Below are 27,887 nucleotides of genomic sequence, written 5' to 3'. Positions count from 1 at the left end.
GGTTATCTTGCATAAGTTGCTGGTACAAGTCAACACATTAAATAGGGCTACCCGACATTTTCTGGAGCACTTAGTTTTTAATCTCTCCTCACACATACTGCTTTTGTTCCATTGCTCCCCAGACTGTAATCTCAGGCTAGCTTCTCTCCAGCACAGGCGAGCAAACTGGGAGTAAAGGAACGATCACTGCCCAGTCTTGAATGAAGAGAAGCATTGGAAACATCCGGGAAATTGTTAAACTGCTCAACAAGTAATTCTGCATCGACTATGTCAACACTTTCACTGGCCTGGAATGTTTCAAAGCACTTCTGAAGACCTTTCCTCATTTGAAGGTCCCAACACCTACGTAAAGTTGGTCGAGTGGGTATTATCCTCATGCTAGGAATGAGAAAACGGAAGCACGATTAAAACTCTGGCCTCCTGAGTTCGTTTCCAAGAACTCTTCCATTCCAATAATCCTTATTCTTATAAAGTATTATAAATGCTGTATATAAAATATTTCACATTATAAACACAGGGAAAAATAACCACCAAATGACCCCAGTACCCTAGAACCATCATTATTATTTTGGTAGGTCTTTTTATTTTCCTATGCTTTAAACAAACGCAATGAAATGCATACTGCGTATTTAAAACATTTTTTAGTTTCGCTAGAACTTTGTCAGTTTGTGTGGCTTTGGAGTACTTATAAGATTCTAGGGATCATACCTCTCCAAGGCATTTATTCTGCTGCGTCAAAGCAATCTCTCAATAGGGCAGAAGGCGGGGAGAAACCAGACAAGGAACACAGGACCCAGACATAAAATCTTAAATTCCGTGATCTTAGAGCTGGAAGGGATTGGATATTACCATCGTGTTCCATCTGAATTAGGAAAATGAGACTTACACAAATTCAGTGGCTTGCTCGGTATCAAGTAGGCAGATAGTGTTGGACAAGGACCGGAACCCAGTTCTTCACCCCCACCCTGGGGGTCTTCCCACTGGGCGATCATGCGTTGAGCACCCACGTCCCCCCAGCACGGGGCCCAGAAGGGATACAAAACAAGACACGGCCTCTGTTCTTGGGTAGCTTACTTTTCGGAATAAGATTTTACGGTAAATACTGGCTTCGCTGATGAACACAAAGCCACATAGCTCAATGAGATTTTGTCAGATAGTTGAAATGGACCTGGCGATGTCTGAGAGTGTGACAGTGACAGCACACTGCTTTTGAGGTCTCCTGGACTGTGCTCTGTCAATCTGCCTTCTTTAGCGGTTGATTGGTCCCAGGGTGAATGTTTCTGTTTCGAAGAGGCAACTCAACCAAGTTGATGAAAGTCCTTGTGGATGTGTGTATGATTATGATCAGAGTTACACGTTCAAAAAGACAACTACAGAAGGGTCATAAAGGGAGGAGGAACTCCCTAGAAAGTGAGAGATTGCTCCTTTTGCAAGATACATAAATAGTACCTTCCAGGTCCTTTATGCTAAGCACAAGAAGTACTGGTCTATGAGAGTCCGAATGAAGTAGAAGTCTTTGGAGGAACCCTGTCATAGGTGAAACAAAAATTCTCGCCTATCCTAGTAATACTAGAAGTGCAGTCTGGGCCACCATTTGCCATTCCCAAGTGACTCTACCGGGCCCACGGACGCTGGTGGCAGAACACAGGCCCTTTCCTCCTGACTATAGTGGACTGAACCAAGGTGCACCTGTAACCCGAGGGCAGCCAACCCAAGTGTTGGCTGGAAACTTGTGTGACTTGGTAGAGGAGGAGGAGCTGGGTCAGCTCCCTGCTTCAGAATCTGAAGAACGACAAAAGAACCTGAGCCACATGGTGTCCTGGTACACGGGACCTTGTGGGAGCCAGCAGGCACAGAGAAGACAGGGCACAAGGACAGGTTAAACACCAGAGAAGATGGCAGGCAGAAAGCTGAGACATCCGGCAATGGCGTGCACGCTTCGGTAGAGCAGCCCAGACCTGGCCATCTGTCCGGTCGGTCCTGGACACCTTTGATGACAGCTGCCGTAGTGACACCTTCTGTGGTAGGCTCTGTGCTGAGGACTTCACACCGGCTTCCTTTCCCTCTGAGACAAAGACCTTGTTCTCACTTTACAGATAAGGAAACTAGGCTCCTGACGGTTAAGTAACATATGTTACTTGTGATGATGCCAGGACCTGAATACAGGTCTGACTCAGCGTCTAGGCCCATTTCGCTGTACTCGCCCACGTGTGTCCTCAAGTTAAGTGTCTGTGCACTCCCCCACCCTCCTCCACTCCCTGCCAGTCTGACCTCACTTGAGGTCTTTTTGCTGCTAAGAGCCCGACACTTCCCTGGTCTAAGACTGTCTTGCACACAGACCCTGTGAGGAGTGAGTGCTTCCTTTGTAAAGTGAACAGAGCAGGGTCGAGAGATCCACCAACCACACAGGAAAAAATAAATCTGATGGTAAGAGTTCCTCATCTGTAAGCCATTTAGGGAAAGGCTGGCTTTTAGGCATTGCCACTGAGCAGCCCCCAGATAGTTTTTTATTGTCCAAGCAGCTGTGATATGGGGTGATAGGTGGGGAGCAAGCCTGGGGTACCTGACTCTCCTGAGACAAAATGTGAGCATCCCGTTTGGAATGGGTTTTCCATCCTGTTTGGAATGGCTAAAGGAACTGAGACCTCGAATATTTGTTATTCCTCAGTAAGCCATAGGGTCTGATCCTGGTTGAGCTAGGCTCGGGTCATCCAAGTCTCTCCAAAATACGCCAAAAAGAAGCCCAGCAGAGGCCCCCACCGGGAACTCTGCAGTTATTATTAATGTTGAGAAAGTCATGTAAAGCACTGCGCTAGCCAGAGCCCAGCTATGGTGTTTCCAGTATGCAATATCCAGCAAAAAGGATCAGAGGCTTCTCTCACTTTCTAGACAAGCAATTGACTTCCATTTATTTTCACATCTGTGGCTGAAACAGAGGCTCATCTAACGGCGACAATGAAACACGTAGTAAGCAGAGTGAATCTGGTCATAGTGACATCTGGATCTACTCTGAGGAGAGGGGCCTATTGTGTGTGACGGGCTTCTTCGGGGGGGGGGAGGGGAGCACACTGATGAGGAGCACGTTTCTGGGTTCTCCTCACTCCTGTCTCGTCCTAACAACCAACCCTCAGTTACTTCAAATACAATTAAGTGCACGTGTTCTCCCACGAGCCCTCGACGGACCAAGTGTCTCCACACAGTGAAACCCTTCCACTGGACTTGACTTTCCCACTGAGAGCATTTTATGTATCGGCCCTTGAATCTCAAGCAAACAAACTCTCGAGCCGGCCTGGAGTTCTACCGGGTAGAGGACGGGTGAAGGGAAAGGAGACCGTAATGCACAGCTGAAAACCCGTGGGGTGCGTGGGGCTGAGGACCAGAACGCCCATTTCCATCCTTCTGGCATGGCCCTGCCCATTCCCTTCCATTCGGCTTCACGGCTCTTGCCTCATTGGTATGTGAACCGTGTTCACAGCCTGCCGAAGTCTGGGTCCCTGCTGGCTACAGCTCCTCGCAGAAAGGACTGTGGGATCTATCTGCAGCATTTTAACCCACAGGTCTCTTTCATTAACAAGCTCCGTGTCCTCATTCAGTAAAATTCAGTAAAAAAGAATTTCTGATATTATCTAGACCAACATCACACCTAATGCAGGAATCCTTTTCAAGCACACCCTGGCAAATGTTTCCATGCCTCCAGAAAAGGGAGCTCACCACCTAAAGGCAGCACTTTGATTCTTCTCCCTTTTAATTAGGAGACCAAGGTGCAAACCGGAGCTGGGTCACACACCAAGCTCCTAGTGGGTCAGCAGTGAAGCTGGGACCCTGGATTTGGGAGCCCCAGAACCCCCACATTTACGCATGGCATGGGTCTGGATTCTAGCTAGAAAGCTCTTAATCCCAATATGCCAGGGTTCTGTTCATCAGTCATCTTGAGAGGGTATAGCTCAGGGAAGAGCATTTGACTGCATCAGTCATCTTGATTTGCTCTCTCTCTCATTTTTTTTAATCACCTTTAGACTATAAATTACAGCAGCAGACTAGGTCTCACACCGATTTCTTAGGTCTCCCAGACCCCTGGTGTTGTGAATGTCCCAAGCAGATGTTTCATAAATGCAGTCATTCTAAAGAGCGGCATGTTCAGACAGAGCCTTCCCAGGAGCAAAGCTGGCTAGGGTAACACTTTTTCCTAGTTGTGTTTTGGCAGAGGTAGGCCAGGTGAAGGCTGAGCTAGGTGATAAGGAAAAAATGGGTCTCTCCCTTATCATTTCATCAAGAAAGTGTTCTAAGTTTTGCAGACCTTGTTTCCAGGCATCTTGGAAGGATTCAGGGGAAACAGAGTAGAGGAATAAACAGCTTTACTGCCCAAGACTTAGGGCCGTCTCTGTCTCCCACCTCGGGCTCCCAGCAAGAGTAAGACAAATCGAGTTCAATCAAGTTTCAACAAGGATGTTCTCTGCTCTGATTTGCGGGGTCTTATTTGGCTTTGCCTGGATAGAAGCCAGAGATAGAGAATTTTGGCAGAAGAAATATGTCACAAGTTTTATGATTTTTTTTTTAAAATTTCTAGCACTCACTTTAATCCTTCCACCAGCCTCACTGTGCAGATGAAAATCTGCAGTCTCTAAAGGGAAAGGGACTTATGCCCCACTGCAAAGCCACTGAGGAGGAGGACCACACTCAGACCCTCTCCTCTGACTGAACGTCCCCAACAAAAGAACACACGGTCACCAAGATCCCTAAAAGCAGAACAAGCAGCAAGAGACTATCCTCATCTGTATGTAGTACGTAGTGCTCAGGGATCTAGAGAGTTCCTCAATCTGCCCATTGCCAATGGGGAGAGTCAGAAGGGATGAACACACGCCCTGCTGGCTCAAGAAAGCTGCATTATAACACCACCATCTCACAACTGGGGAAATGAAAGCTGAGATCCACTGGCATTTTCTAAAGCTCCATCATGCTTCCGGAAAGTGCTGTGATCTTTTCTGCTGAGGACTGTCAAGAACACGAGACACCAGGAACGGAAAAATCAGCTTATTAGCTTGGAAATACAGAAAAATTGGACATAAATGACTCCTTATAAGAAACATGGTTCAGGCACAAATTTTAGGCTGATCTGAAATTTCTCTGGGCTCCCTAGATTTTAAAGCTAGTTCGGAGAACACCGCTCCCACTTTTTAAACCAGGACCTCGGCAAATGTTCCCAGCAGTTTAAATGCCAGTAAAAGCCTGAATTCTGCAAATCAAACTATTCAAAGACCCGTTCTCCTTAAGAAGCTTTAAAAGTCAGACTTCTTTCTCCCCACCCCCCAAATTAAACAAAATGTATCAGAAGAATTAATCTAGGAAACCTAGGAAGGCAGTCTTGAGTTACCATTCTGGGAGAGGCAGTGCATGAGCACAGGAGTCGACTTTAAGCTCCTACCAGGGAGAAGCGGTACCACTGCCCGAGTGTCCAACACTCTCTTCTAACAACCATCTTACCATCAGGGAATCAATGAGGTTCAATGAAACACCCTCATGCCTCATGATGGGCTTCCAAATCTGGAGGCTCCTCCCATGCACCTGTCTCTACCTAGAGCCACAGTCATTATCAACTTATCACCCTGGGATGGACTAACCCGGGCCAAATCTCACTTTCCAACCTCTCTGCAACCCTCTTACATAACTTCTGCTTAGGTAATACTTCTGTAAAGATCGGGATGCTGGGCTCCCTTCCAGGTCTTTCCGGATGTCGAAATGTGTTCTTGGGATGTTGCGAAGTTCCAAACTTCGAGCATGTCTCTAGTCAAGTGTCTGCGATCCCCAATCGCCGGCGAGCCGTGGAGCGATCGCTGCAGGGGGTGGAGGGCGTGGAGGGGCTCTCGGGCGCAGGAAACCAGGGAGCACAGACAGCCACCGAAGGAGCGAGGCTCACAGAACGCCCCCTCCGCTCCCGTCCCCGTACCACTGACTGGCCTCCAGCCCCTCGGTGCTTGCGGCCAGGCCGGGGGCCTCGAGCGCCGGGAGGAGGGGCCCTGGGGGGCCAGGCGGCTGCCCAGAGGGGTCGCCGTCGGCCCCGCAGCCCCCGCCGTGGCCCGACCGCAGGTGGTCCTTGAGCGTCTGCTTGTAGCGGAAGCTCTTGCCGCAGTCGGCGCAGGGGTAGGGCCGCTCGCCCGTGTGGATGCGCTGGTGCTTCATGAGGTGGTGCTTGCGGATGAAGCTCTTGCCGCAGTGCGCGCAGCTGAAGGGCCGCTCGCCCGTGTGCAGCCGCCGGTGGTTGAGCAGGTGCTCCTTGCGCATGAAGCTCTTGCTGCAGTCCGGGCACGGGTACGGCCGCTCGCCCGTGTGGATCATCTGGTGGCGGATCAGGGCCGAGTGGCCGTTGAAGTCAATGCCGCACTGCGGGCAGGAGAAGGGCCGCTCCTGCGCGTGGCCCCGCTGGTGCAGCAGGAGGCTGATCTTCAGGCTGAAGCTGCGGCCGCACTGCGCGCAGCGGAACGGCCTCTCGCTGGCGTGGGCGCGCCGGTGGCTGCTGAGCCGCGCCTGGTCGGCGAAGCGCTTGGGGCAGTCGGGGCAGGGGAAGGGGCGCTCGGCGCTGTTGTGGACGCGCAGATGGTAGGTGAGTCTCGACGGGTGCGTGAACGTTCTGGCGCAGTGCGGGCAGGTGGGGGGCGTCTCGCTGGCGTGGGGCTGGGCGCCGCCGCCGAGCTCGGCCTGCGGGGGAAAGTGCTTGGGGCACGGGGCACAGGCTAGCGGGTGCTCCGCGGCGTGGCCACACTGGTGGGTCAGCAGCATGTCCTGGCCGAGGCTCTTGCCGCACTGGTGGCACGAGAACACCTGCTCCCCGGCGGGAGGGGGCAGGGGGTAGCTGCCCAGCTGCGTAAAGGTCACTTGGCCCTCGGAGGCTTCGGCCAGGTCCGTGGCCGGACGTCCAAAAGGTGCCATGGAGGCGGACGGCTGGCTTTTGAAAGCCACATCCGAAAAAGTATCCTTCGCGGCCGGTGGTGAAGAGAAGGTGACTGGGACCTCTGGGCACAAGGAGGCTCTGGCGAGGCTTTCGGCTTTGATGACGAGATCTTCATCTGAAAGAAAGGACTCAGAGTCACACCTGGCAGCAGCGCTCTGGGCCTCGTGGCGGCTCCCTGCAACGCCACCCGGCTGCCGCAGGTCGCTCGGAGCTGTAACTGGCCCAGAGAGGAAGTCAGTGGCGATCCGAGACAAGCGTCAAGGCCTGGACGGTCCCTGCGGCAAATCATCAGAGAGCTCTCCGCGGTGCCTGTTCGCTGCCCCCTGCTCGGAAAGGGAGAAACGCCCGCTTCCCCCCTGCCAGCGCTCCTCTCGCTAGGTTTCTCCTCTGCTCCCGGCCTTTGACTCTGTTCCCTTTTGTGACAAGGCCTACAATTCCTCATTCACCCACTCCTACTCCTCTTCAGTCTGCCAGATGAATCCTTCCTGTGAGCGCTCCCTGCTTTCCCTGAAAACCGAGCCCCTGTTTCTGCCTCTGCATCCCTGCTCAGGCTGCCCTCCCTTTTGTAGCCAGCACCCTCTTCCCGACTTCCCGAAGTATGCCCAGCCTTATCACACCAATCTTGTAGGGCCCAATTCTGGCTTTGCAGCCTGCTGTGGGCCTTATCTGGACACCCAAAGTAAAACTGACGTATGTTCTCCAAACTCCTCATTTCTTTTATAGAAGTCACCCGGCCCACTCACCGCGGACACTTAGCAGTAGGCACGCCCAGGACTGATGTGTGTGTGCCCGATATAAATACCCGAAGAGCAGAAACAGTTATTTATTTCTGTTTCCTAGAGTCTAAAAGAATACAGGGAATAGAAGATCTTTAAAAATAGCTTGCATTAAGTCATATAATGGGTTCCTTCTGGCCTCAAGAGTCTCTTCTGCAATTCAGAAAGCAAAATTTCGCTGAAGTTAAGGCTCTTGGAAAGAAGCGATTTGCTGCTTCTGCCACCGCCGACTGTCCTGAGGGAGAGCACTCCGGAGACACTCGCGCCCCTCCAAGGACGCTCTTGTTGCTGTGGCTAGTCTCCTCCCACTTTTGTTCTACCCCTTTCTACATGATCCTCCCATGTCCTGTGTCTTTCCTGTTCTCATGCGGTTGGTCCCTCTGAGTGTACTTCTTCTTCTTCCTCTAACAAATCTACTTTGTTTTTATGCTTAAAAGGGTGTGTTTTCTCATTTAAAATTCATCTTAGTTTGCTTTCATTCTCATCTCTAACTTCCTTGAGCCTGTCTCCCCCCCGCCCCCCTTTCCCCTTCCACTTCCTGGCCTCCGCAACCCCCTCCCATCTGCCGCTTCCCCGCCGGTCCTGGCCTGAGCAGAGGCTGGGTGTGGACCTCTCGGATTCCTCACTCACCAGCATAGGCGCCCTTGTGCATGTCGCTCTCCTTGGTCTCCTGTGGGGCCCCAACCTGCGGCTCTTCCTCTTGTTTGATCCAAGACAGAATATCCGACGTTGAAATGCCAGGCTCTGTGTGGGAAGAGAATGGCCTTCAGGGCTCGACTCGGAAAGTGAAAATGATCATGTTGGCTTATTGAACACTGTCTTGCCCAAATATTTATCTCTGATTACAAAACCAAAACTGCACCAGCCTTTAAAAAAAAAAAGGCATACAGCATCTGGAGAACCAGTTTGAAATGAAGCCAAATTTATGTATTTTTCCATGGTATACTCAACTTCAGTGACTATTTTCAGTTTAAAACAAATCATAGGTTTTATTTTGGAGAGGACACCTTGATATACTTCCAGAATCAGCAGTGCCTTCCATTTTGTTAGCCCTCTCACTTCCAAAATGTTTTCACTTCCTCTCATAGCTTTGGTTATGAAATAATGAAGCAGGGTCTATTTTCTCCATTTTGGTAGAGAGGGCCCCAGAGGTTAAATACATTGCCAGTAAGGTAGTATTTATGATGAAACGCCATATTATCAAAGGTTTGCTTTAAAATAAACAGGAAAAGGGCAGAAGAAACCAAGATTGACCAAAAAGGTTTTTCTTAGATGTTAATTAAAAAAACAAAGGAATCCCCAGAATTACAAAGTCAGGTCTGTTTAAACACAGACCTGACTCCTTAAACATACTTTCCAGGTTCCCAATTCTGGGCTCTAAAAGATTGTATTACTTCTGCCTATTAAATGATACAGCTCGTTGTTTCCTGAACCCCCAGGAGAGAGGAGAATAGTCTCTGTGAGTCCCTCCAGCCTGGCTGGAGGAGAGGGGGGTGTTCTTTTGGAAAGAAAAAAGAACAGCCTCTAAAAGCTTTGCACATAACATGGCTCATTTGGTCAGTACAGAAACAGCTGTGCGTGTTACCCCAGCCAAGGCCTATATAGCCTTTTTTGGCCTGAAAGGACAAGCTGGCAAGCTGACAAGGTGCAGAGAGTAAATTCAAACTAGACTATTTCGCCAAAGAGCCTTCTAGGCAGGTTCTGGTTTTATGTGTAACAAATAGGCAGAACTCACTGTTTTTGCCCAATGCCTTTTAAATCAGAGACCACAGACATCTAAAGGTGTGCCCCAAGCAGAAATACGAGGTTGACGAGACTGAGGCCCAAACGACGGGCAGTTGTGCGGCGACACTGGGGGATGCAGGTTTTGGCGCCCGCAGCCAGGCTCCCTCTTTAAACTACAAGATGAAATGTATTAAACACAGTCCAACCTTATCTTTCTTTGCTCCCAGATTTTATACCCACACATGTAGAAAGAGAAAAGCAGGAGAGGACGGACAGGGTTTAAGGAGGAGGATCTTTTCGCCGCTCTCCAGAAGACCTTCCTATTCGTCAAAACTATAAGACTTTTAAAACGCACAATTGTTTCTCTTCATCAGTTTTCTGAATGAGTTAGTGCGCTAAAAACCTTCCAATGTCGGGGCACCTGAGTGGCTCAGTGGGTTAAAGCCCCTGCTTTTGGCTCAGGTCATGATCCCAAGGTCCTGGGATCGAGCCCCGCATTGGGCTCTCTGCTCCGACGGGAGCCTGCTTCCTCCTCTCTCTGCCTGCCTCTCTGCCTATTTGTGATCTTTGTCTGTCGAATAAATAAACAAAATCTTAAAAAAAAAAAAAAAAGGTAAAAACCTCCCAATGTCATTCAAATGGTTTTGACTTTTTTTTTTTTTTTTTTTTGGTTTATCATTATGAACTCGTAGAATGTTATCTGTTTGATGAGTTTCAATTCATCGCTCCAATTGTCCCTTCCTTGGCTAGCAGGAGCCTCTTCAGAGCAGCTCTGTCTTTTCACATATCAAACATCTAGTTTCCTTCATTTCTGATGTTACAGACTGTCCCAGGTGCATCCTGTACATTTCTGGCTCCGTCCGCACAATCGCTGATCTGCGAAGTGGAATTTAGAGACTGCGATCTGGATGAGAAGGACGCTAACTACTCATAGGTTGCTGTTGCTTCTAGCTCGTTTCCATGGACAGAGCTACTAAAATATGTTATCTTGTAGAAAAAAGTTCATGAATTTATCTTAAAATTTATGATTCATATTTATGATTACAGGGTTTTAATTAAGTCCTTTTACTTTGTTTTAATTAATTAATTAACTTGTTTAAAGATTTTATTTATTTATTTGACAGAGAGAGAGGCAGCGAGAGAAGGAACACAAGCAGGCGAAGTGGGAGCAGGAGAGGCAGGCTTCCCGCTGAGCATGGAGGCTGATGCGGGGCTCGATCCCAGGACGCTGGGATCATGACCTGAGCTGAAGGCAGTTGATTAACGACTGAGCCACCCAGGCACCCTTAGAAAAAAGTTCATGAATTTATGTTAAAATTTATGATTCATATTTAAGATTACAGGGTTTTATGTCCTTTTACTTTATTTGAATTAATTAACTAACTTAAAGATTTTATTTATTTGACACAGAGAGAGAGGCAGCAAGAGAAGGAACACAAGCAGGGGGCTTGGGGGAGGGAGAAGCAGGCTCTGCGCTGAGCAGGGAGCCCAATGCGGGGCTTGATTCCAGATCTCTGGGATCATGACCTGAGCCAAAGGCAGATGCTTAACGACTGAGCCACCCAGGTGCCTCAGGTCCTTTGATTTTATATTTGTATATTATCTCCCTTACCCTGAGAGTTTTGGTTCCTCATGACATTAACATAATCTCTGCCTTATCTGAATACTTGTATCAAAATAATACCAATATATCAACAAAAATATGAACTCAATTTAAGATTATTTTGTGACCCTTAGTCTTCAGGGTCTATCCCTTTAGGGATATACAGTTAAATATTGTTTTAGTCATTTGAAAGAAATCTATTCTACATATGTATGTTACACATATATCATACGGTAGTTATTTCAGCCTGTGCCTGATTTTTTAAAAATTTAAAAAAAAATTTTTTTTAAAGATTTTATTTATTTATTTGACAGAGATCACAAGTAGGCAAAGAGGCAGGCAGAGAGAGAGAGAGAGAGAGGAGGAAGCAGGCTCCCTGCCGAGCAGAGAGCCCGACGCGAGACTCGATCCCAGGACCCTGGAATCATGACCTGAGCCAAAGGCAGAGGCTTTAACCCACTGAGCCACCCAGGTGCCCCTAAAAATTTTTTAAAATTTTATAAAATATTTATAAGGTTCTGAAATCAAAACTATAAAATACAATGAGAGGACTAGCTTCCATCTCAAATCTCTCTCTCCTTGTATAGAAAGTCACTCTTACTGGTTTTTGTTTTAATTTTCCATTGTTTCTTTGTAAAAATAAAAGCAAATATCTATACATCTTCATTTTTTCCCCTTCTTTATATGGCATACTACTCAAACTGTTCTGTACCCGTTTTTTACTTGACAGTATATTCTGGGCATCCGTGTGTAGCAGTACACAGAGATCTTTCTCATTCCTTTTACAGCCGCACTATGTAGCAGTCCCATTGTTTCTTCAAGAGTCCCTTATTGATGGGTATTTGGATTCTCTCCAGTCTTTTGTTACATTAGTCAGCAGTCAACCATAAAAACCATGGAAGGGTAAAAAAAGTAACTCAGTTCTCCAGAAATGTAAACGGCTGTTGTTATTAGAACCCACTGGCTAAGTATATCTTCACAGAACCTGAGAATCCCAGGAAGCTAACCCTTCCTGTTCAATAATGATGCTGAAAGTTCCTTTGCTCATTTAACTAGATCAGTACAACTAAGGAATTACTGATTTGATAAAATAACTGGGGCTTGGTACTACTGTCACAGAATGCACAGCATACTGTAGGGGCTCCTGTGATTTGGTGGGAGGATAGCATGAGGACCGTTTGGAAGCGAGAAGAAAGGAGCGGAACTTGAGTACTGTGATGGCCTCCTACGGACACCTGCATGGTGACAGGATATGGCAACTGCCGGTCAGGCCACCACAGCAGGTCTCAAACCGCAACCCTCACAGGCCTGAGGAACCCCAACAGTGAAGATGTACAGAAACATAGGACGAAAGTAAAATCATTGGTTCACGCCAGCAGCAGGCTTTGGAGAAAGCCAGAGAATAGAGAAAAACCTGAATACTAATCAGGTAGGAGGAAATGGAAAAATGCCAAGGTTCTAGTTTTGAGAGGAAGTTAATAATAGAAAAGCTGAGGGGGGCTTGGGTGGCGCCATCGGTTGAGCTTCCAACTCTTGGTTTTGGCCCAGGTCATGACCTCAGGGTTGAGAGATCAAGCCTTGTGTAGGGCTCCGCACTCAGTGGGGAGTCTGCTTGAGATTCTCTCCCTCTGCCCCTTCCCCTGCTCGCACGCTCTCTCTAAAATAAATAAAACTAAAAAAAATAAATAAAAATAGAAAAGCTGATCACGAGAAAACATAAAAATTTAATGTCTATGCCGTCTGAATGTCATTTTAACTATGAGGGAATCTGATGGTGTGTGCTTGTGCGTGTGTGTGTCTGTGTAAGTGTGTGTAAGGACCCACGCTGTCTGCAAAGAAGCTAGAATCTTGAGGTTCTGGGTATGGACGAAAGTATAAACCAGGTTAAAATGGTGCTGAGATTGGACTTTTTAAGCAGACAACAAACAATACTTGACACGTGAAACAACCACTGGTAAAAATACAACAACTTTCTTTTAAAACTTTCTGTGAAACAGATGTGGGACTAAAACACTGCCAGGTGAATGTGTTAAATGGTTGTGTAATAAGTTAAAACCTCCAAGTTCTATCATTCCCAGAATGCTTCTTGTTCTCCAATACGACAAACTAAAATAAAAGGATTATCATATTGGGATGTGCCTTAATCACTGATTTTGTTTAGGAAAAGACAGCCTTGCTGGACCAGAATGAACAGATTCAGACGGGATAGACAGCATCATTGCAATGCACCCAAAACAATAACCCACAAAGTCTCCCCACAGCTGCAAGATTTAGAAATGAATTCACTCTCCTTTTGGGTCATGCTACAGTCTTGGCATGAGTTCATGGCTTCTGAACCAGAAGAAAGGCAAAGATAAAGGACTTTCAGTAATTACTCCATTTGAACTTCCTGGGTCAAGTATTTCTCCAAAAATTCTAAAAACTTGGTAGTTCAGTGTTCAAGTTATAAGTCACCAAATAATGGCCACACTCACACAGCTGGTCTGCATGTGGCCCTAGTGATACATACAGTTGAAGAATTGCAGAAAATCTCAAGATTATATTTTTCTGTGTCCACCCACTCACTACTGTTCTCCACTAATTATATGCAATTTTATCCAAGACACCAGGCATCAATGACTATTCCTTAGGGAGATATGATAATTTTTCTTTCTCTTCACCAAATTCAGATGATGGGGACAGAGACAGAATGTAAAACTAATTCCAAGATATTTGGACATAAAAGGGAAGGGCTGTCACATTTTACCATCACTACCGTCAAATCCCTCCTACCGTTCTACCTATAAACTTAATTATGAAATACAATAATAAATTGTGGGCTTTATAAGAAATATGGATAAAATACAAATGTATTTTAGAAAATTAAGGTTGGTTTGTTTGTTTTAAATTAAGGTTTCTAGGGGCCCCCGGGTGGCTCAGTCGTTAAGTGGCTTCCTTTGGCTCAGGTCAATGATCCCAGGGTCCTAGGATCCAGCCCCGCATCAGGCTCCCTGCTCAGCAGGAAGCCTGCTTCTCCCTCTGCCCACTCCCTCTGCTCATATTCCCTCTCTCACCGTCTCTGTCTCTCTGTCAAATAAATAAAATCTTAGGGGCACCTGGGTGGCTCAGTGGGTTAAGCCTCTGTCTTCGGCTCAGGTCATGATCCCAGGGTCCTGGGATCAAGCCCCACATCGGGCTCTCTGCTCAGCGGTGAGCCTGCCTCCCTGTCTACTTGTGATCTCTGTCAAATAAATACATAAAATCTTAAAAAAAAAAAAAGGTTTCTAAAAGTACATCAATATTCCGATATAAACACGCCAATCTAACAACAAATTACACAGTATGTGAAAATTGATTTTTAAAAACTATGATGTTTTAGAAAAGAGAGGCTGCTTGCTGAAAAGCAAAAAAAAAAAAAAAAAAAAAAAAGATTCTTTGGGTAAAGCGATTACTTAAAAAAAAAGAACCCTAAATGTAGAACAATCTATCAAAAAGATATTTTATTAGTTATATCACTAAAGTGGCCTCAAATTAGTACCTCTACCTAGTATTTGTGTGGGACAATCTATTATGAACCCTAATAAGCAGACAGTTTATTACAATTCTCCACAGAAAGGAATCGGGAGTTTTTTTGTGTGTTAGGAGAAAGAAAATCTGAAAGAGTCAGCCTGAGACCGCCTATTCTCAAAAGGGCCTGCCTGTAAGGTTTACATCCCTGTGCAGGTAGAAAACTTGCCTGCAGTGTTAGGAGTGCTGCATCAGGCCTGACCTGTTTGTGCACTGTCACTGATGCTCAGCATCTGTCTGCCTTCCGGGGTCTAGAATTCTGGTGTGAGGCAGAGGAGGCCTACGTGACCAGCTCACGGTGAAACCCCTGGGTGCTGAGGCTCTAATGAGCTTCTCTGGGAGAAAGCACTCTGCACATGTTGTCACAACTCATTGCTAGAGGGACAGCAAGTGTCCTGTGAGACTCTATGGTGAGAGGCCTCTGGAAGGTTGCCCTTGGTTCCCTCCAAACTCTTTGCCCTGTGTGCCTTTTATCTTTGCTGGTTTTCTCTGGGTCTTTTTGCTGTAATAAACCTTAACCCTAAGCATGACTTTATGCTGAATCCTGTGTGTCCTCCTAGTAAAGGACCGAACCTGGGGTGGCCTTGGGGATCCCCAGCACAGCCTAGAGCATATTTGTGTGTGTATACATATATATATATTTAGGTTTTATTTTTTTGAGAGATAAAGAGGGATCATAAGCAGGGGGAGCAGCAGAGTTAGAAGGAGAAACAGGCTACCTGCTGAGTGCAGAGCCCAACTTGGGGCTCAATCCCAGGACACCAGGATCATGACCTGAGCCAAAGGCAGACGCTTAACTGACCAAGCCACCCAGGTGCCCCTGGAGCATATCTTCAAAGAAAACAAGTACTGAGGCGCCTGGGTAGCACAGTCCATTAAGTGCCTGACTCTTGATTTTGGCTCAGTTCGTGATTTCAGGGTCATGAGATCGAGCCCTGCGTCAGGCTCCACGCTCAGCAGGGAGTCTGCTGGGGATTCTCTTTCTCCCTCTCCCCCTGCCCCTCAATTACACACACTTTCTCTCCCAAATAAATAAATAAATCTTTAAGAAAAAAAATAGGGGCGCCTGGGTGGCTCAGTCGGTTAAGCATCTGACTCTAGATTTTGGCTCAGGTCGTGATCTTGGAGTCATGGATTGAGCCCCGCATCGGGCTCCCTGCTCAGTGCAAAGTCTGCTTGTCCCTCTGTTCCTCCCCCTGCTCTCTTTCTCTTTCTCAAGTAAGTAAATAAATAAATAAAATCTTTTTAAAAATGCTATATATTGATCAGTCCAAATCATTAGAATCCTGTCCTCAAGTTCTAGTAAATATCTAGATTGATAAGCAGCAATGTAAGCTAAAACTACACACAATCTAACCAAAGCATTAAAGAAATCCAATGCTTACAGTGTTTGGTTTAATTTTATGTAAATCTGTGCTAACATATTTGGTTGACCACCCAAATGGAGTCTTAAAAACCATGGTAAAAATGAACTGGCAAGATGGCAGCTAACTAAAACTTTCACACATCATTACAAAACCAAGTTACACCTCTGCCATTTGTCCCCCAATATAAAATGACACACTGATTTATACTAGCTGAAAAATGTCAGAGAACTAATAATGTAAACTAAGGAGTAATGTCCAATAATTACTGTAATCAAATCACCCATCTTTTCGATATGATTTCAGATTATTTATATCCATGACATAAAGTTAATCAAATTCAACCTGTTACATTACCTAATATAATCACCCACACATTCTTTCCTGTTTTTTTTTTTAAAGATTTTATTTATTCATTAGAGAGAAAGAGCACAAGCGGGGGAGTAGCAGGCAGAGGGAGAGGGAGAAGCAGGTTCCCGTCAAGCAGGGAGCCCCACACAGGGCTTGATCCCAAGACTCCAGGATCATGACCTGAGCTGAAGGCAGATGCTTAACCAACTGAGCCACCCAAGCGACCTCACCCACACATTCTTAAAGATAATATGTGCATTCCTCATGCATGCACATGCATTCCTCAAAAGTCAGAGAATGTTAAGATCTGAGCAGTTCATTGTATGTAAAATTTACCTCCAAAGAAAAAAATATTGAACTCTAGGTTAATGATATTCATCCTGAACTATTTATGGGGAAATGTATTAATGTCTTTATTGATTTGGAAATACATTGAAAATAGGATGGATTGACAGAGATGCAGAGATGGATAAATACTGCTAATGAAGAAGAGTAAAATATTAGCGGCAGAATCTAGGTAGTAGGTATCTAGGTGTTCACTGCAAAATTATTTCAACGTTTCTGTTTGGAAAGTCTCATAATAAGATGCTCGAAAAAAGTAACAGCGTATGGGAGAGGGGGTAGGTGGTAAGAAAAGTTCATCTAATAGAGATGTCTGAAGGGTGAACTTTCTGTCCAGCAAAGAACGAAACGATGAGCTTTTGCTGACAGCAGAGGTGGGACGTGAGAGAAAGAAAACCGCTGGACTGGGCTGAGCAGTCCTTCCCACTCAGTGTCAGGCAGCGGCCGCCGAATAAACTAGGGAGAGTTCGGCAGCTCTAGCCGCCTCCCAAGCCAGGCGAAGTCCACTTGGCCCAGGTGGACATCCTCAGGCTCTGCTGGCTCAGTGCGTCTCCCAGGGACCGTGCAGACGCCCAGCCCAGCCCCAGCATTTCTGAACAACTGGGTGTACACTCACTGAAGCCACTTCCCCTCACATGAGCGCAACTACTTCCCCTGCCATCTAAGGACATATTCATTTTATTAAATAATCAGGTCTCAGAACTTTGTCGTGGGATACCGTTAAGAGCCCCAGGTTCGCGGTACTCATGGCAGAAGGCAAAGGACCCGCAGTGCCTAAGTGCTCGCTCCTATTTAAATGCCTGAGGGTCCATGCACGGTCGAGCTGCTTTGGCATGGGAAGCCTCTGGAAGCCCCAAGCCCTGCTTACTCGGCTCCGAGCCACACTGTCTCTGACCAGGAAAGGCAGACAAGGAGGGGACAATCTCTTCTGCTACTTACCTTCACTGGGGTCTGTGGGAATCTCACTTTCCTCTGGTCCTGGCTGCTCCTCTGTATTATGTTCTCCTTCCGGCTGAATCTGAGATAAGACATCAGGTTGATTCATGGCATAATCTAGGAGACGAAGAAGGGAAAGGGGGGATGACCAAGAGATCAATGAGGACGACGACGAATTGCCATTAAGCCTGAGCTATAGGCTCTGAGATCCACGGTCCCAGGGGATTCCTTTCCCAATCTGTAGCACTTGGCCCCGCTGATTTACCTCCTGTACGGATGCTATCTCTTTGGAAAGCATGTAAGAGGAGTGGTAACGTGTGGGAAGGTACGCGTGCCACGGCAGCACTGGCCGCCTGCTGCTTTCACTGAGGGACAGGGACGATGTGCCTCGAGGCGGAGAACAAGGCCCTTTCAGAGTGAAGGACACGCATGGAAACCGCCCTGCGGCCCAGCCAGAACCCCGAGCTGCATTCTCCGTCCTGCAAATCAGCAGAAGGAGAGCTCATGATTTCCCACCTAGCAAGGGCAAACCGGAAATCTCTGGTTTGCTATCAAGCATGAAGTGTGTGAGGACAGAGTGAAAATGAGGACTGCTGGGGACAAGGGCCTGTTCAAGGCCCCCTTGGAGCCGCGGTCACCTCATTCAAAAGGTGACAGCTTGGCCTCACCCATGGAGATGAGAGACTCGTAGTTGCCCTTCATGATATTCTTGTAAAGTTCTTTTTGCCATTCTTCTAATTTTTCCCACTCTGGAGTGGAGAAGTAGATGGAGATATCATCAAATGTCACCGGCACCTGGAATGATAATCACACTGGGGTTAGGTCCCCCTGCCGCAGTTCAGTCATTTGGTATCTCACTGAGTCCCTACTTGTCACAAAAAACTGTGTGAGTTGCTGGAAGGATACAGGAAAAACATAAGGCACAGATTCAGCCTCCAGTCCAAGAGGTTTTCAGGGAGAAAGGTGATAAATTAGGGCTCCGAGTTTTGGGAGGCTGGAGGACATTACTTGTAAACAGTCCCTCACAGAGGCCCAAATGCAGAGCAGCTATTAAGTTCACACAATACAACATATTCTGAATATCCACTAAGTACAAGGCTTATCCTCATTATCAAGATTATAAAAAAATGGTTTCTGCCGAAAATAAGCATATGACTACATTCAAATTAAAGACATGGACCAGAAATTTTAGGTATTAAGCTACAATGGGTATGGGATGAGTCTAGAAGAGGTGGGGCTCTGGTTAGTCCTAAAGGACGGACAGGTTATAGACAGGCCTGACGGGAACAGGAAAACATGGAAGCACAGAAGACTGAAGAGTACTTTGAGAGGAGAATTCCGAAGCCTGCCTGGCTGGAGTTCAGGCTTCATGTAGGGAATGGTCATTTGCAGAACAGAATCCCCCCATCCTCCAGCATAGTTTTTTCTAAAGCGAGGCACTTTACCCTGGGCAAAAAGTGGAAGGTTCTCCTGGAAAGAAATACAAGAGTTGCCTCCCCAGGTACCCAGTGTGGACACTATCACCTCCCACAACGCTTCCCCGTTCTGTTCAGCTGCTCATATGAGGCTAGCTCACCCTCCCATCACTGGAGTTTCCTGTCGTTAAACCCTGAAAAACAAGCTAAGCACGAAGTCTCAATGACCAGTTAGAAAAGCCTGCCACATGGACAGCAAATGAGGGAGGAGGGATGCCTGGTGGCTCAGGTCATGATCCCAGGGTCCAGGGTTCGAGTCCCGCATCAGGCTCCTTGCTCAGCGGGGAACCTGTTTCTCCCTCTGCCTGCCGTGCCCCCTGCTTGTGCTCATTCTCGTTCTCTCTGACAAATAAATAAAATCTTTAAAAAATAAAAAAAATGAGGGGGTAAAATGTGTAAAGAACAGAACAGGCAACAGAATTTAAAAAACAAAACCACACTACTACTACCTCCTAATTAGTATCCCCACAAAGATCTGAGAGATATTACACCACCCATAAAATAAAACAGGATGCCATGAGAAAAGGAAAATCAGAGAACAAGAAAGACTCGTCATAACTACTACTACTACACACACACACGTTTTCTCAAGATTAAAAAATAAATAAAAAGAATACATACTCGGGGCACCTGGGTGGCTCAGTCAGTTACGCCTCTGCCTTCGGCTCAGGTCATGATCCCAGGATCCTGGGATCGAGCCCCACAACAGGCTCCCTGCTCATTGGAGAGCCTGCTTCTCCCTCTCCTTATACTGCTCCCCCTGCTTATTCTGTCTCACTCTCTCAAATAAATAAAATCTTAAAAAAAAAAAAAAGCATACATACTCATCTTCATAAACTTAACATACCCATTAAGAAACAAAGGTCTAGGGGCGTCTGGATGGCCCAGTGGGTTAAGCCTCTGCCTTCAGCTCAGGTCATGATCTCAGGGTCCTGGGATCAAGCCCCGAATCAGGCTCTCTGCTCAGCAGGGAGCCTGCTTCCCCCCCCCTCTGCCTGCCTCTCTGCCTACTTGTGATCTCTCTCTCTGTCAAATAAATAAATAAAATCTTAAAAAAAAAAAAAAAAAAAAGAAACAAAGGTCTAGGGGCACCTGGGTGGCCCAGTGGGTTAAAGTCTCTGCCTTTGGTTCAGGTCATGATCTCAGGGTCCTGGGATCGAGCCCCACGTCGGGCTCTCTGCTTGGCAGGGAGTCTGCTTCCCCTTCTTTCTCTCTGCCTGTCTCTCTGCCTACTTGTGATCCTGGGATCGAGCCCCACTTCGGGCTCTCCGCTTGGCAGGGAGTCTGCTTCCCCTTCTTTCTCTCTGCCTGTCTCTCTGCCTACTTGTGATCTTCATCTGTCAAATAAATAAATAAAATCTTTAAAAAGAAGAAAAAAAAAAAGAAACAATGGTCTAGGGTGTCTGGGTGGCTCAGTGGGTTAAGCCTCTGCTTTCGGCTCAGGTCATGATCTCAGGGTCCTGGGATGGAGCCCTGCATAGGGCTCTCTGCTCAGCAGGAAGCCTGCTCCCCACCCCCCCACCCCCCGCCTCTCTGCCTACTTGTGCTCTCTCTCTGTCAAATAAGTAAAATCTTAAAAAACAAACAAACAAACAAACAAACAAACAAAGGTCTATACAATACTATGAGGCAACTGGCTTTATTTTCCAATTGCTTCATTTGTGGAATTTTTCCCCCCCAACTAGAAATTTTGTTCTTAAGGACTAGAACGATAATTAGTCATTTTATACTTTGCTCAGCATCTCAAGCCAGGGTGGGGACAAGTATAGATACTCAATAGCATATTTTCATCTAACATCACTACACAAGAGATTTGACGGTACAAGAGAAACATACATGATAAAATCATGATAAAAATAAAGGGTCAGGATGGGCTTCTGGTTCAAGACTATGAACTAAGCCCATACATATTTCCCTTCCCTCCCAGAGCGCTCCTGAAATGCCAGCAGATTAGATCAGCAGGGCCCAAATCTAAAGCAGTGCCAAGAATGGGGAGAAGCCATCGTCGGGCCAGAGTTTTTGAAGAGCTTCTCACTGTGACACAGAGGACAGGCATGTGCTAGGCCCCAAGGTGCTCGAGGGAGCTGCCTCTCTGACCATGCACAGGAAGGCCTACAGTTGAGGAATCCAGAGAATTCCAAGCTCAAAGCTCGCAGAGACACGGAGCAGGAATAAAGGTGACTAGAGACTGCAGTTTGAAGGTCTGTCTTCAGAATAGCGGGGACCCTTTCCCTGTCATCTCGGCAGGCCTAGCACAGCGAGCAAGCAGCAGCACTGACCCCGAAGCCGACACCGCAGACATCACCTCTAAGGAAATGGAACAGCGCGCCTGGAGTCAGCATGCGGCCCCGGGGTGGGTGGTGACAACACGGCACTGCCTTACTCCTGGCCTCTGGGTGGTCCCTGCACTCCCTATCTGCTCCTTGTCACAGCACCTCAAAGTGAAGTCCACCGAGATCTAGCATCAGTAGAGATAGCTCTCTCCTGTAAAAGAAAGATCTTTTGGCTAAAGAGACTCACATGGGGGTGGCTGGGTGGCTGGGTGGCTCAGTTGGTTATGTGTCTGCCTTTGGCTCAGGTCATGATCCCAGGGTCCTGGGATTGAGCCCCAAATCAGGCTCCCTGCTCAGCGGGGAGTCTGCTTCTCCCTCTCCCGTTCCCCCTGCTTGTGCTCTCTGTCTGATAAATAAATAAATAAAATCTTTACAAAAGTAAAACCTTGTAAACAGACTCACATGGTGGCAGAGAAAACAGGTCAGCTTCCTATAATTAACCTATTAATCAGTCAAATCCTTACACATATACAACCTAGCATCATTCAATATTTAAAAAAAAATTACAGCACAAGGATGAACAAACACTAAGAACTATCCTAGAAGAAAAGAAACACCAACAAATCAAACAAACCTCTAACACGTATTTCCCGGGAAATTCATATATTGCATCCATTTAAAAAAAATTCAGATTGGTGGGGCGCCTGGGTGGCTCAGTTGTTAAGTGTCTGCCTTCGGCTCAGGTCATGATCCCGGGGTCCTGGGATCGAGCCCTGCATCAGGCTCCCTGCTCAGCAGGAAGTCTGCTTCTCCCTCTCCCTGTCCCCCTGCTTGTGTTCCTTCTCTCACTGTCTCTCTCTGTCAAATTAAAAAAAAAAAAATTCAGGTTGCTTCAAAAAAAGGAGCTAGAAATAAATATCCTTGAAAATTAAGTTGTTAAAATAAAAATGAGAAAGGCTGGAAAGAATGGTCAGGGAATTCCACTAATCGTGAATAACAAGAAGGGAAACTTAGAGACAAAGATGGTGATCCATCTTTCCTGAAACAACAGGAGAAATGGGGATGAGACATTATAAAAACAGAATTATGGAAGAAAAGTTCCCAGAGCTGGAAAGACACCCATTTTCTGACTGAAAGCTCATACCAAGTGGCTGACAGAAATATTAAAAGATCTACCTCAGACACAACTCCAACACATTATAGAAAAACAAGTACAAATGGAAGATGAAAACTTCTAGAGAGAAGAAAATACATTTCTTACACATGGATTTTGTATTTACTCGGAATACCGAGATACTAATTTGGAATTGATTTGACACTATAGTTTTCATCAATGGCATTTGATGTTGAGACAAAGGACCAATGCCTTTAAAGTTCTGAGAGAAATGGAGTATTACTCAGCCTTAAAAAGGAAATGCTGGGGTGCCTGGGTGGCTCAGTTTGTTAAGTGACTGTCTTTGGCTCAGGTCGTGATCCCGGGGTCCTGGGGTCGAGCCCTGCATCGGGCTCCCTGCTCATTGGGGAGCCTGCTTCTCCTTCTCCCTCTGCTGCTCTGCCTGCTTGTGCTCTCTCACTTTCTCTGTCAAACAAATAAATTTAAAAATCTTAAAATAAAAAGCGGGGGGTGGGGGGAAACGCTGACACAGTATAACATGGGTGAACCTGGAAGGTGTTATGCTGCGTGAAATAAGCCAGTCACGAAAGGACAAAGAGTGGATGATTTCACTCATATGAGGTCCCCAGAATAGTCAAATTCACAGAGACAGAAAGCAGAATGGTGGGTGCCAGGGGCTAGGATAGGAGGGCTGGGGTGTTTAATGGGGACAGAGTTCCAGTTTGGAAGGTTCTGGAGATGGACGGTAGCAAAGATCACACAGTAATGTGAATGTATTTAATGCCACTAAACTACATTAAACATGGTTAAAATGGTAAATTTTATGTTGTATTTATTTCATCACGAGTTTTTTTTTAAAGATTATATTTATTTATTTGACAGAGAGATAGCACAAATAGGCAGAGCGGCAGGCAGAGGGAGAGGGAGAGGGAGAAGCAGGCTCTCTGCTGAGCAGGGAGCCTGATGTGGGACTCAATCCCAGGACCCTGGGATCATGACCTGAGCCAAAGGCAGCCGCTTAACCGACTGAGCCACCCAGGCGCACCTATTCGCGAATTTTTTTAAAGATTTTATTTACTTGAGAGAGAGAGCAGGAGCAGCAGAAGTGAGGGGGTGGTGGTAGGCAGAGGGAGAGGGAGAAGCAGACTCCTCACTGAGCAGGGAGCCTGATGTGGGGCTCAATCCCAGGACCCTGAGATCATGACCTGAGCGGAAGGCAGACACTGAACCAACGGAGCTACCCAGGTGCCCCTATTTTACCACAATTTTAAAAATTGAAACTAGGAAGAAAACTGTGGGAAAATTATTCTGAACTTGGCCCTCAAAAGTAAGGACAGAATAAGAGCATTTTCAACAAAGCAAAGACAGATTTTACTTCCCATATTTAAAGCGAGTAAATCATCAGTATATTCTAATTTCATGAAGAAATCTTTAAGAAAAATCCCATTATTTTATATATGATTTTGGAGTTTAAGATGGAGAGTTCACTTTTTTTTTTTTAAAGATTTTATTTATTTGGGGAGGGAGGGGCAGAGAGGGAGGGAACTCAAGCAGACTCCCTGCTGAGCATGGACCCTGACATGGGGCTCCACCTCACAACCCTGAGGTCATGACCTAAGCCAAACCAAGTCACGTGCCACCCAGGCACCCTAAGAGTTTAACTGTTACCCATTTCTCCAGGTAAGAGAATGGATACACACTTTAACTTAGCTTTTCTGCTAATCTCCAGGAGAGGCTGTAGACACACAAGTGAACCACACTGGGGGAGGCTCTCTGTCAGATGTGGACTGATGTCCCTCTCTGCAAGCCCGGACAGAGGCATCGGTCATCATTCTCTCTTCCCCACTCACTCTTCAACCTGCCCCCTTTCAGATTTCTATCCCTCCCCCCAACCCCACCCCCAACACATGCACGGGGCCAAGAGAACTCTTGGCAAGGCCACGGGTTAGGTCTGTGTTGCCAAAGCATACCCTCCATCACGGTCTTTCTGGACCTCTCAGTCACATGCAACCCAAAGGACAAGGCCCTCCTGGAATGCCTGTTCTCCTTGCCCTGCGACCCCACACACTTTCCCCTCTTGTTCCCATCACACTGGCCACTCCTCTTCAGCCTCCTCTGCTGGCTCTGCTGCTCCTGGAGATGATCCTGGGACTCTTCCCCCTGCTTCTCCACTTTCTCTCCTGAGGCAATGACCTCCAGCCTCATGACTTACAGTGCCATCTATGCAAATACTCCTCATCTTTGAGCCGCGGAGACCACTTAACATCTCTCCTGAACGTGTCACGAGCATCTCAAACCCAATACTGCCAGAAGAGAAGTCCTCGTTCCTTGCCACCCCTCAAGACATTCCCCATCTCGGTAAATGCCCCCACCTCCCATCCGGGAGCCTACATGTCAGCGAACCTATGGTGGGTCAGAGCATACGTTCTGGAGCCAACTGGGTTACGATATCACTTTATTATTTGTATTTCCCACCTCTGTGATCTTGGGCAAGTTAGGGTTGTTCTAAGTGCTTCAATAATTTTCATAAGAGCCCTAGGGGCTCCTGGGTGGCTCAGTCAGTTAAGCGGCTGCCTTCAGCTCTGGTCATGATCCCAGAGTCCTGGCATCCAGCCTTGCATCAGGCTCCCTGCTCAGAGGGGAGCCTGCTTCTCCCTCCGCCCCCTCCAGCCATGCCTCATGCTTGGGGCGCTCTCTCTCTCTGAAATCAATCAATCAGTCTTGAAAAAAAAAAAAAAAAAAAGCAAGCAAGCATTATTAATGTTTAGGCCCTATCTGGGACCCACTCAATCAGAATCTAGCTGTGATGGCCACCAAGTGTAAGAAGTCAGGGCTGAAAAACTGCCCTGCATGACCTGACTGACCCCTACCCCCCCCCCACAGTCACCACACACCAGCTGATGGGCTTGTCCCCTTGCCCCGAGTGCTCCCTGTTTGTCCATGTCTCTGGGACTCCGCACTGGGCACTCTCTCCGCCTAGACAGCGCTTCCTCAGACCTTCACAGCCAGGTCCTTCCTGTCGTTCAGCCTCAGCCTAAACATCAGCGCCTTTACGAGGGCTTCTCTGAAAATCCCATCTAAAATAAGTCACCAATGGGGCGCCTGGGTGGCTCAGTGGGTTAAGCCTCTACCATCGGCTCAGATCATGATCCCAGGGTCCTGGGATCGAGCCCCGCATCGGGCTCTCTGCTCGGCAGGGAGCCTGCTTCCTCCTCTCTCTCTGCCTACTTGTGATCTCTGTCTGTCAAATAAATAAATAAAATCTTTAAATATAAATAAGTCACCAAACAGCACTTTTATTTTTATCTATGCACTTAAATGGATTTATTTTCTTGTTTGTTTATATTATCTTTCTTTCTCCACTAAAATTTAAGCTCCAGGGACCCTTACATGAATTGTTCAATGCTGTGCTTTCAGGATATAGATATGGAGCAAACAGTTCATGCTCCAGGAAACTAGCCTCCTCAAGGCTGTAGTCCATGGCTTATTAAGAAGGATGTTCATCTTCTTTTGGTTTTTGGGCTACTCCCTCCAGCAGGGCTGGTCCTAGCACAGCACACTTCTGTAAAGGATGCTGAAGGTCCAAACTCTATAGGTCCAGACCTTTAGCACCCCAAACCCTTATATTAACCATTTACCCTACAACTCTTCCCTCGTCCTCTTTTTCGCCAGAACTACCAACAGATTCAAACAGGCTGATTTAATTAATTAATTAATTAATTAATAATAAAAAAAAAAGATTTTATTTACTTATGTATTTGTCAGAGAGGGAGGAAGAGAGAGAGCACAAGCAGGCAGAGGCACAGAGAGAAGCAGACGCTCTGCTGAGCAAGGAGCCTGATGTGGGACTAGATCCCAGGACCCTGGGATCATGACCTGAGCCAAAGGCAGTGGCTTAACCAACTGAGCCACCAGGCATCTCTTAAATACTTACTTTAGTTTCCACACCAAGATTGAGACAAGTGGGTTAACAAAAAGAAAAGAAAAGAAAAGAAAAGAAAGTGAGTCGGAGAGAGAGGGTAGGAAAAAGCATAAGAGAAAAAAAAATCTATCTGCCAGGTAGTCAACTGTGAACTGGAAAGAGTTTGCCAGTCTTAAGTTTGACACTTCAAATCACTGCTAAATAGTAATAAAATGCTTCCCAAATGGATAAACAAAAAAATCTTCATCTTTCCTTTAGCCTGATTGGCCAACAGGCTTCCTCCTCTTCTACGGACCAGGGGCCCCACTTTCCATCTAGAAGGGAGGGCATTACCTTTGGGATATCTCCTTTAATGCCCGGGGGCAGGCGCAGGATCCAGAAGTTCCGGTTCCTCAGCAGGTTCTCTAGGTTCTCCAGCCGCCTCTGCAGCAGCCCGTACTCCTGCAGCAGGGTCCCCAGCACGGCCCACTTGCCCTCCAGCTGGTTCCCAAGGTCAGCCACTGTCTTTTCACAGCTGGCTAGCTTCTTCTCGGCCGTCCCTGTCCGTCCTTCTAGGTGCAGGAGTCGCCGGCTGTGGACCTCCACCTTTCTCTCGATGGCCTGCACGGCTGCCACCACCGTCCACAGGGAGATGGCTGCAGTCTGCAGGTGCGCCTCATTTGCTGCTGGGGGCGTGGGAAGAGGAAGGGGCTGCAGGGATGTAAGGCATTCAGAGTCCCATTCAGAAGTCTACATGCAGTGGAGAGACGAGACAAGACATTGAGTGTTGGAAGGAGCCCTACGCCAAACTAAAATCAAAGGAGGACTGGTTAACTGGCTGACCAGCTGAGATGAATCTAGATCTAGTTTTCATACTGCCTGCATAAGCCTCATCTTTGTGGAGCTCATCAGCATCAAAAGCCAAGAGAATTGCTTTGGTGGGTCAGAGATGAATTAAGAAAGACAGTGAATGAGTGAAACGGGGTGGAGAACCAACCTGGCACATAACCTGGGACGCTAGGCCCTAGAGCCAACTGTCCAGAGGCTCAGGTTGCTGATGTACCCTCTATTTCTGGAAAAGGCCTAAGTGCATCAGATCTTTCCAGCTTTCACTGAACTCACTGCCTTCTGATAAACCCTTTACCGACATGCTCTGGCCCTGTCCACCACCCTGCTTACAAACCACAACCATACTATTCAGTAATAGTTAATTAAAGCTGAGAATGTTGAGCATGGAGAAAACATGATGGCTGTTGTCAAATATTTGATGGCTATAAAACACAAGGCAGAACACACTTGTTCAATATTATACTACTTCACTCCAGAGGGCAGAACTAGAACCAACATGGAATTTTCAGGCAGGCAAACCCTGGCCTATATAAATAATTTTTGAAACTAGATCTCTCCAAGAAAATAACAGGCTGCCTAGTCACTGAAAATGCTGCAAGACAAAAAGTGTCTTAAAAAAAAAAATTCTGGGGACGCCTGGGTGGCTCAGTTGGTTAAGCCGCTGCCTTCGGCTCAGGTCATGATCC

The 27,887-nt window shown here is 46.9% G+C and overlaps 1 protein-coding gene across 1 annotated transcript in view; it reads right to left on the bottom strand.

Annotated features, from left to right (window-relative positions):
* Positions 1 to 576: 576 nt before the first annotated feature.
* Positions 577 to 27,887, bottom strand: part of ZNF398 (zinc finger protein 398) — a gene marked incomplete at its 5' end in the record, with an annotated part of 29,746 nt that continues 2,435 nt past the window's right edge. Inside the window, 5 exons of the mRNA XM_080818758.1 lie at positions 577 to 7,061; positions 8,353 to 8,466; positions 17,593 to 17,706; positions 18,258 to 18,384; positions 26,707 to 27,063. Coding sequence (XP_080674884.1) covers positions 5,911 to 7,061; positions 8,353 to 8,466; positions 17,593 to 17,706; positions 18,258 to 18,384; positions 26,707 to 27,063 — 1,863 coding nt within the window. The 3' untranslated portion in view covers positions 577 to 5,910. The remainder of the gene's footprint in view (positions 7,062 to 8,352; positions 8,467 to 17,592; positions 17,707 to 18,257; positions 18,385 to 26,706; positions 27,064 to 27,887) is intronic.

Source organism: Martes martes, assembly GCF_963455335.1.
Source record: "Martes martes genome assembly, chromosome: 11".
NCBI lineage: Eukaryota > Metazoa > Chordata > Mammalia > Carnivora > Mustelidae > Martes > Martes martes.
This window is presented reverse-complemented; position numbering and strand designations above follow the sequence as displayed.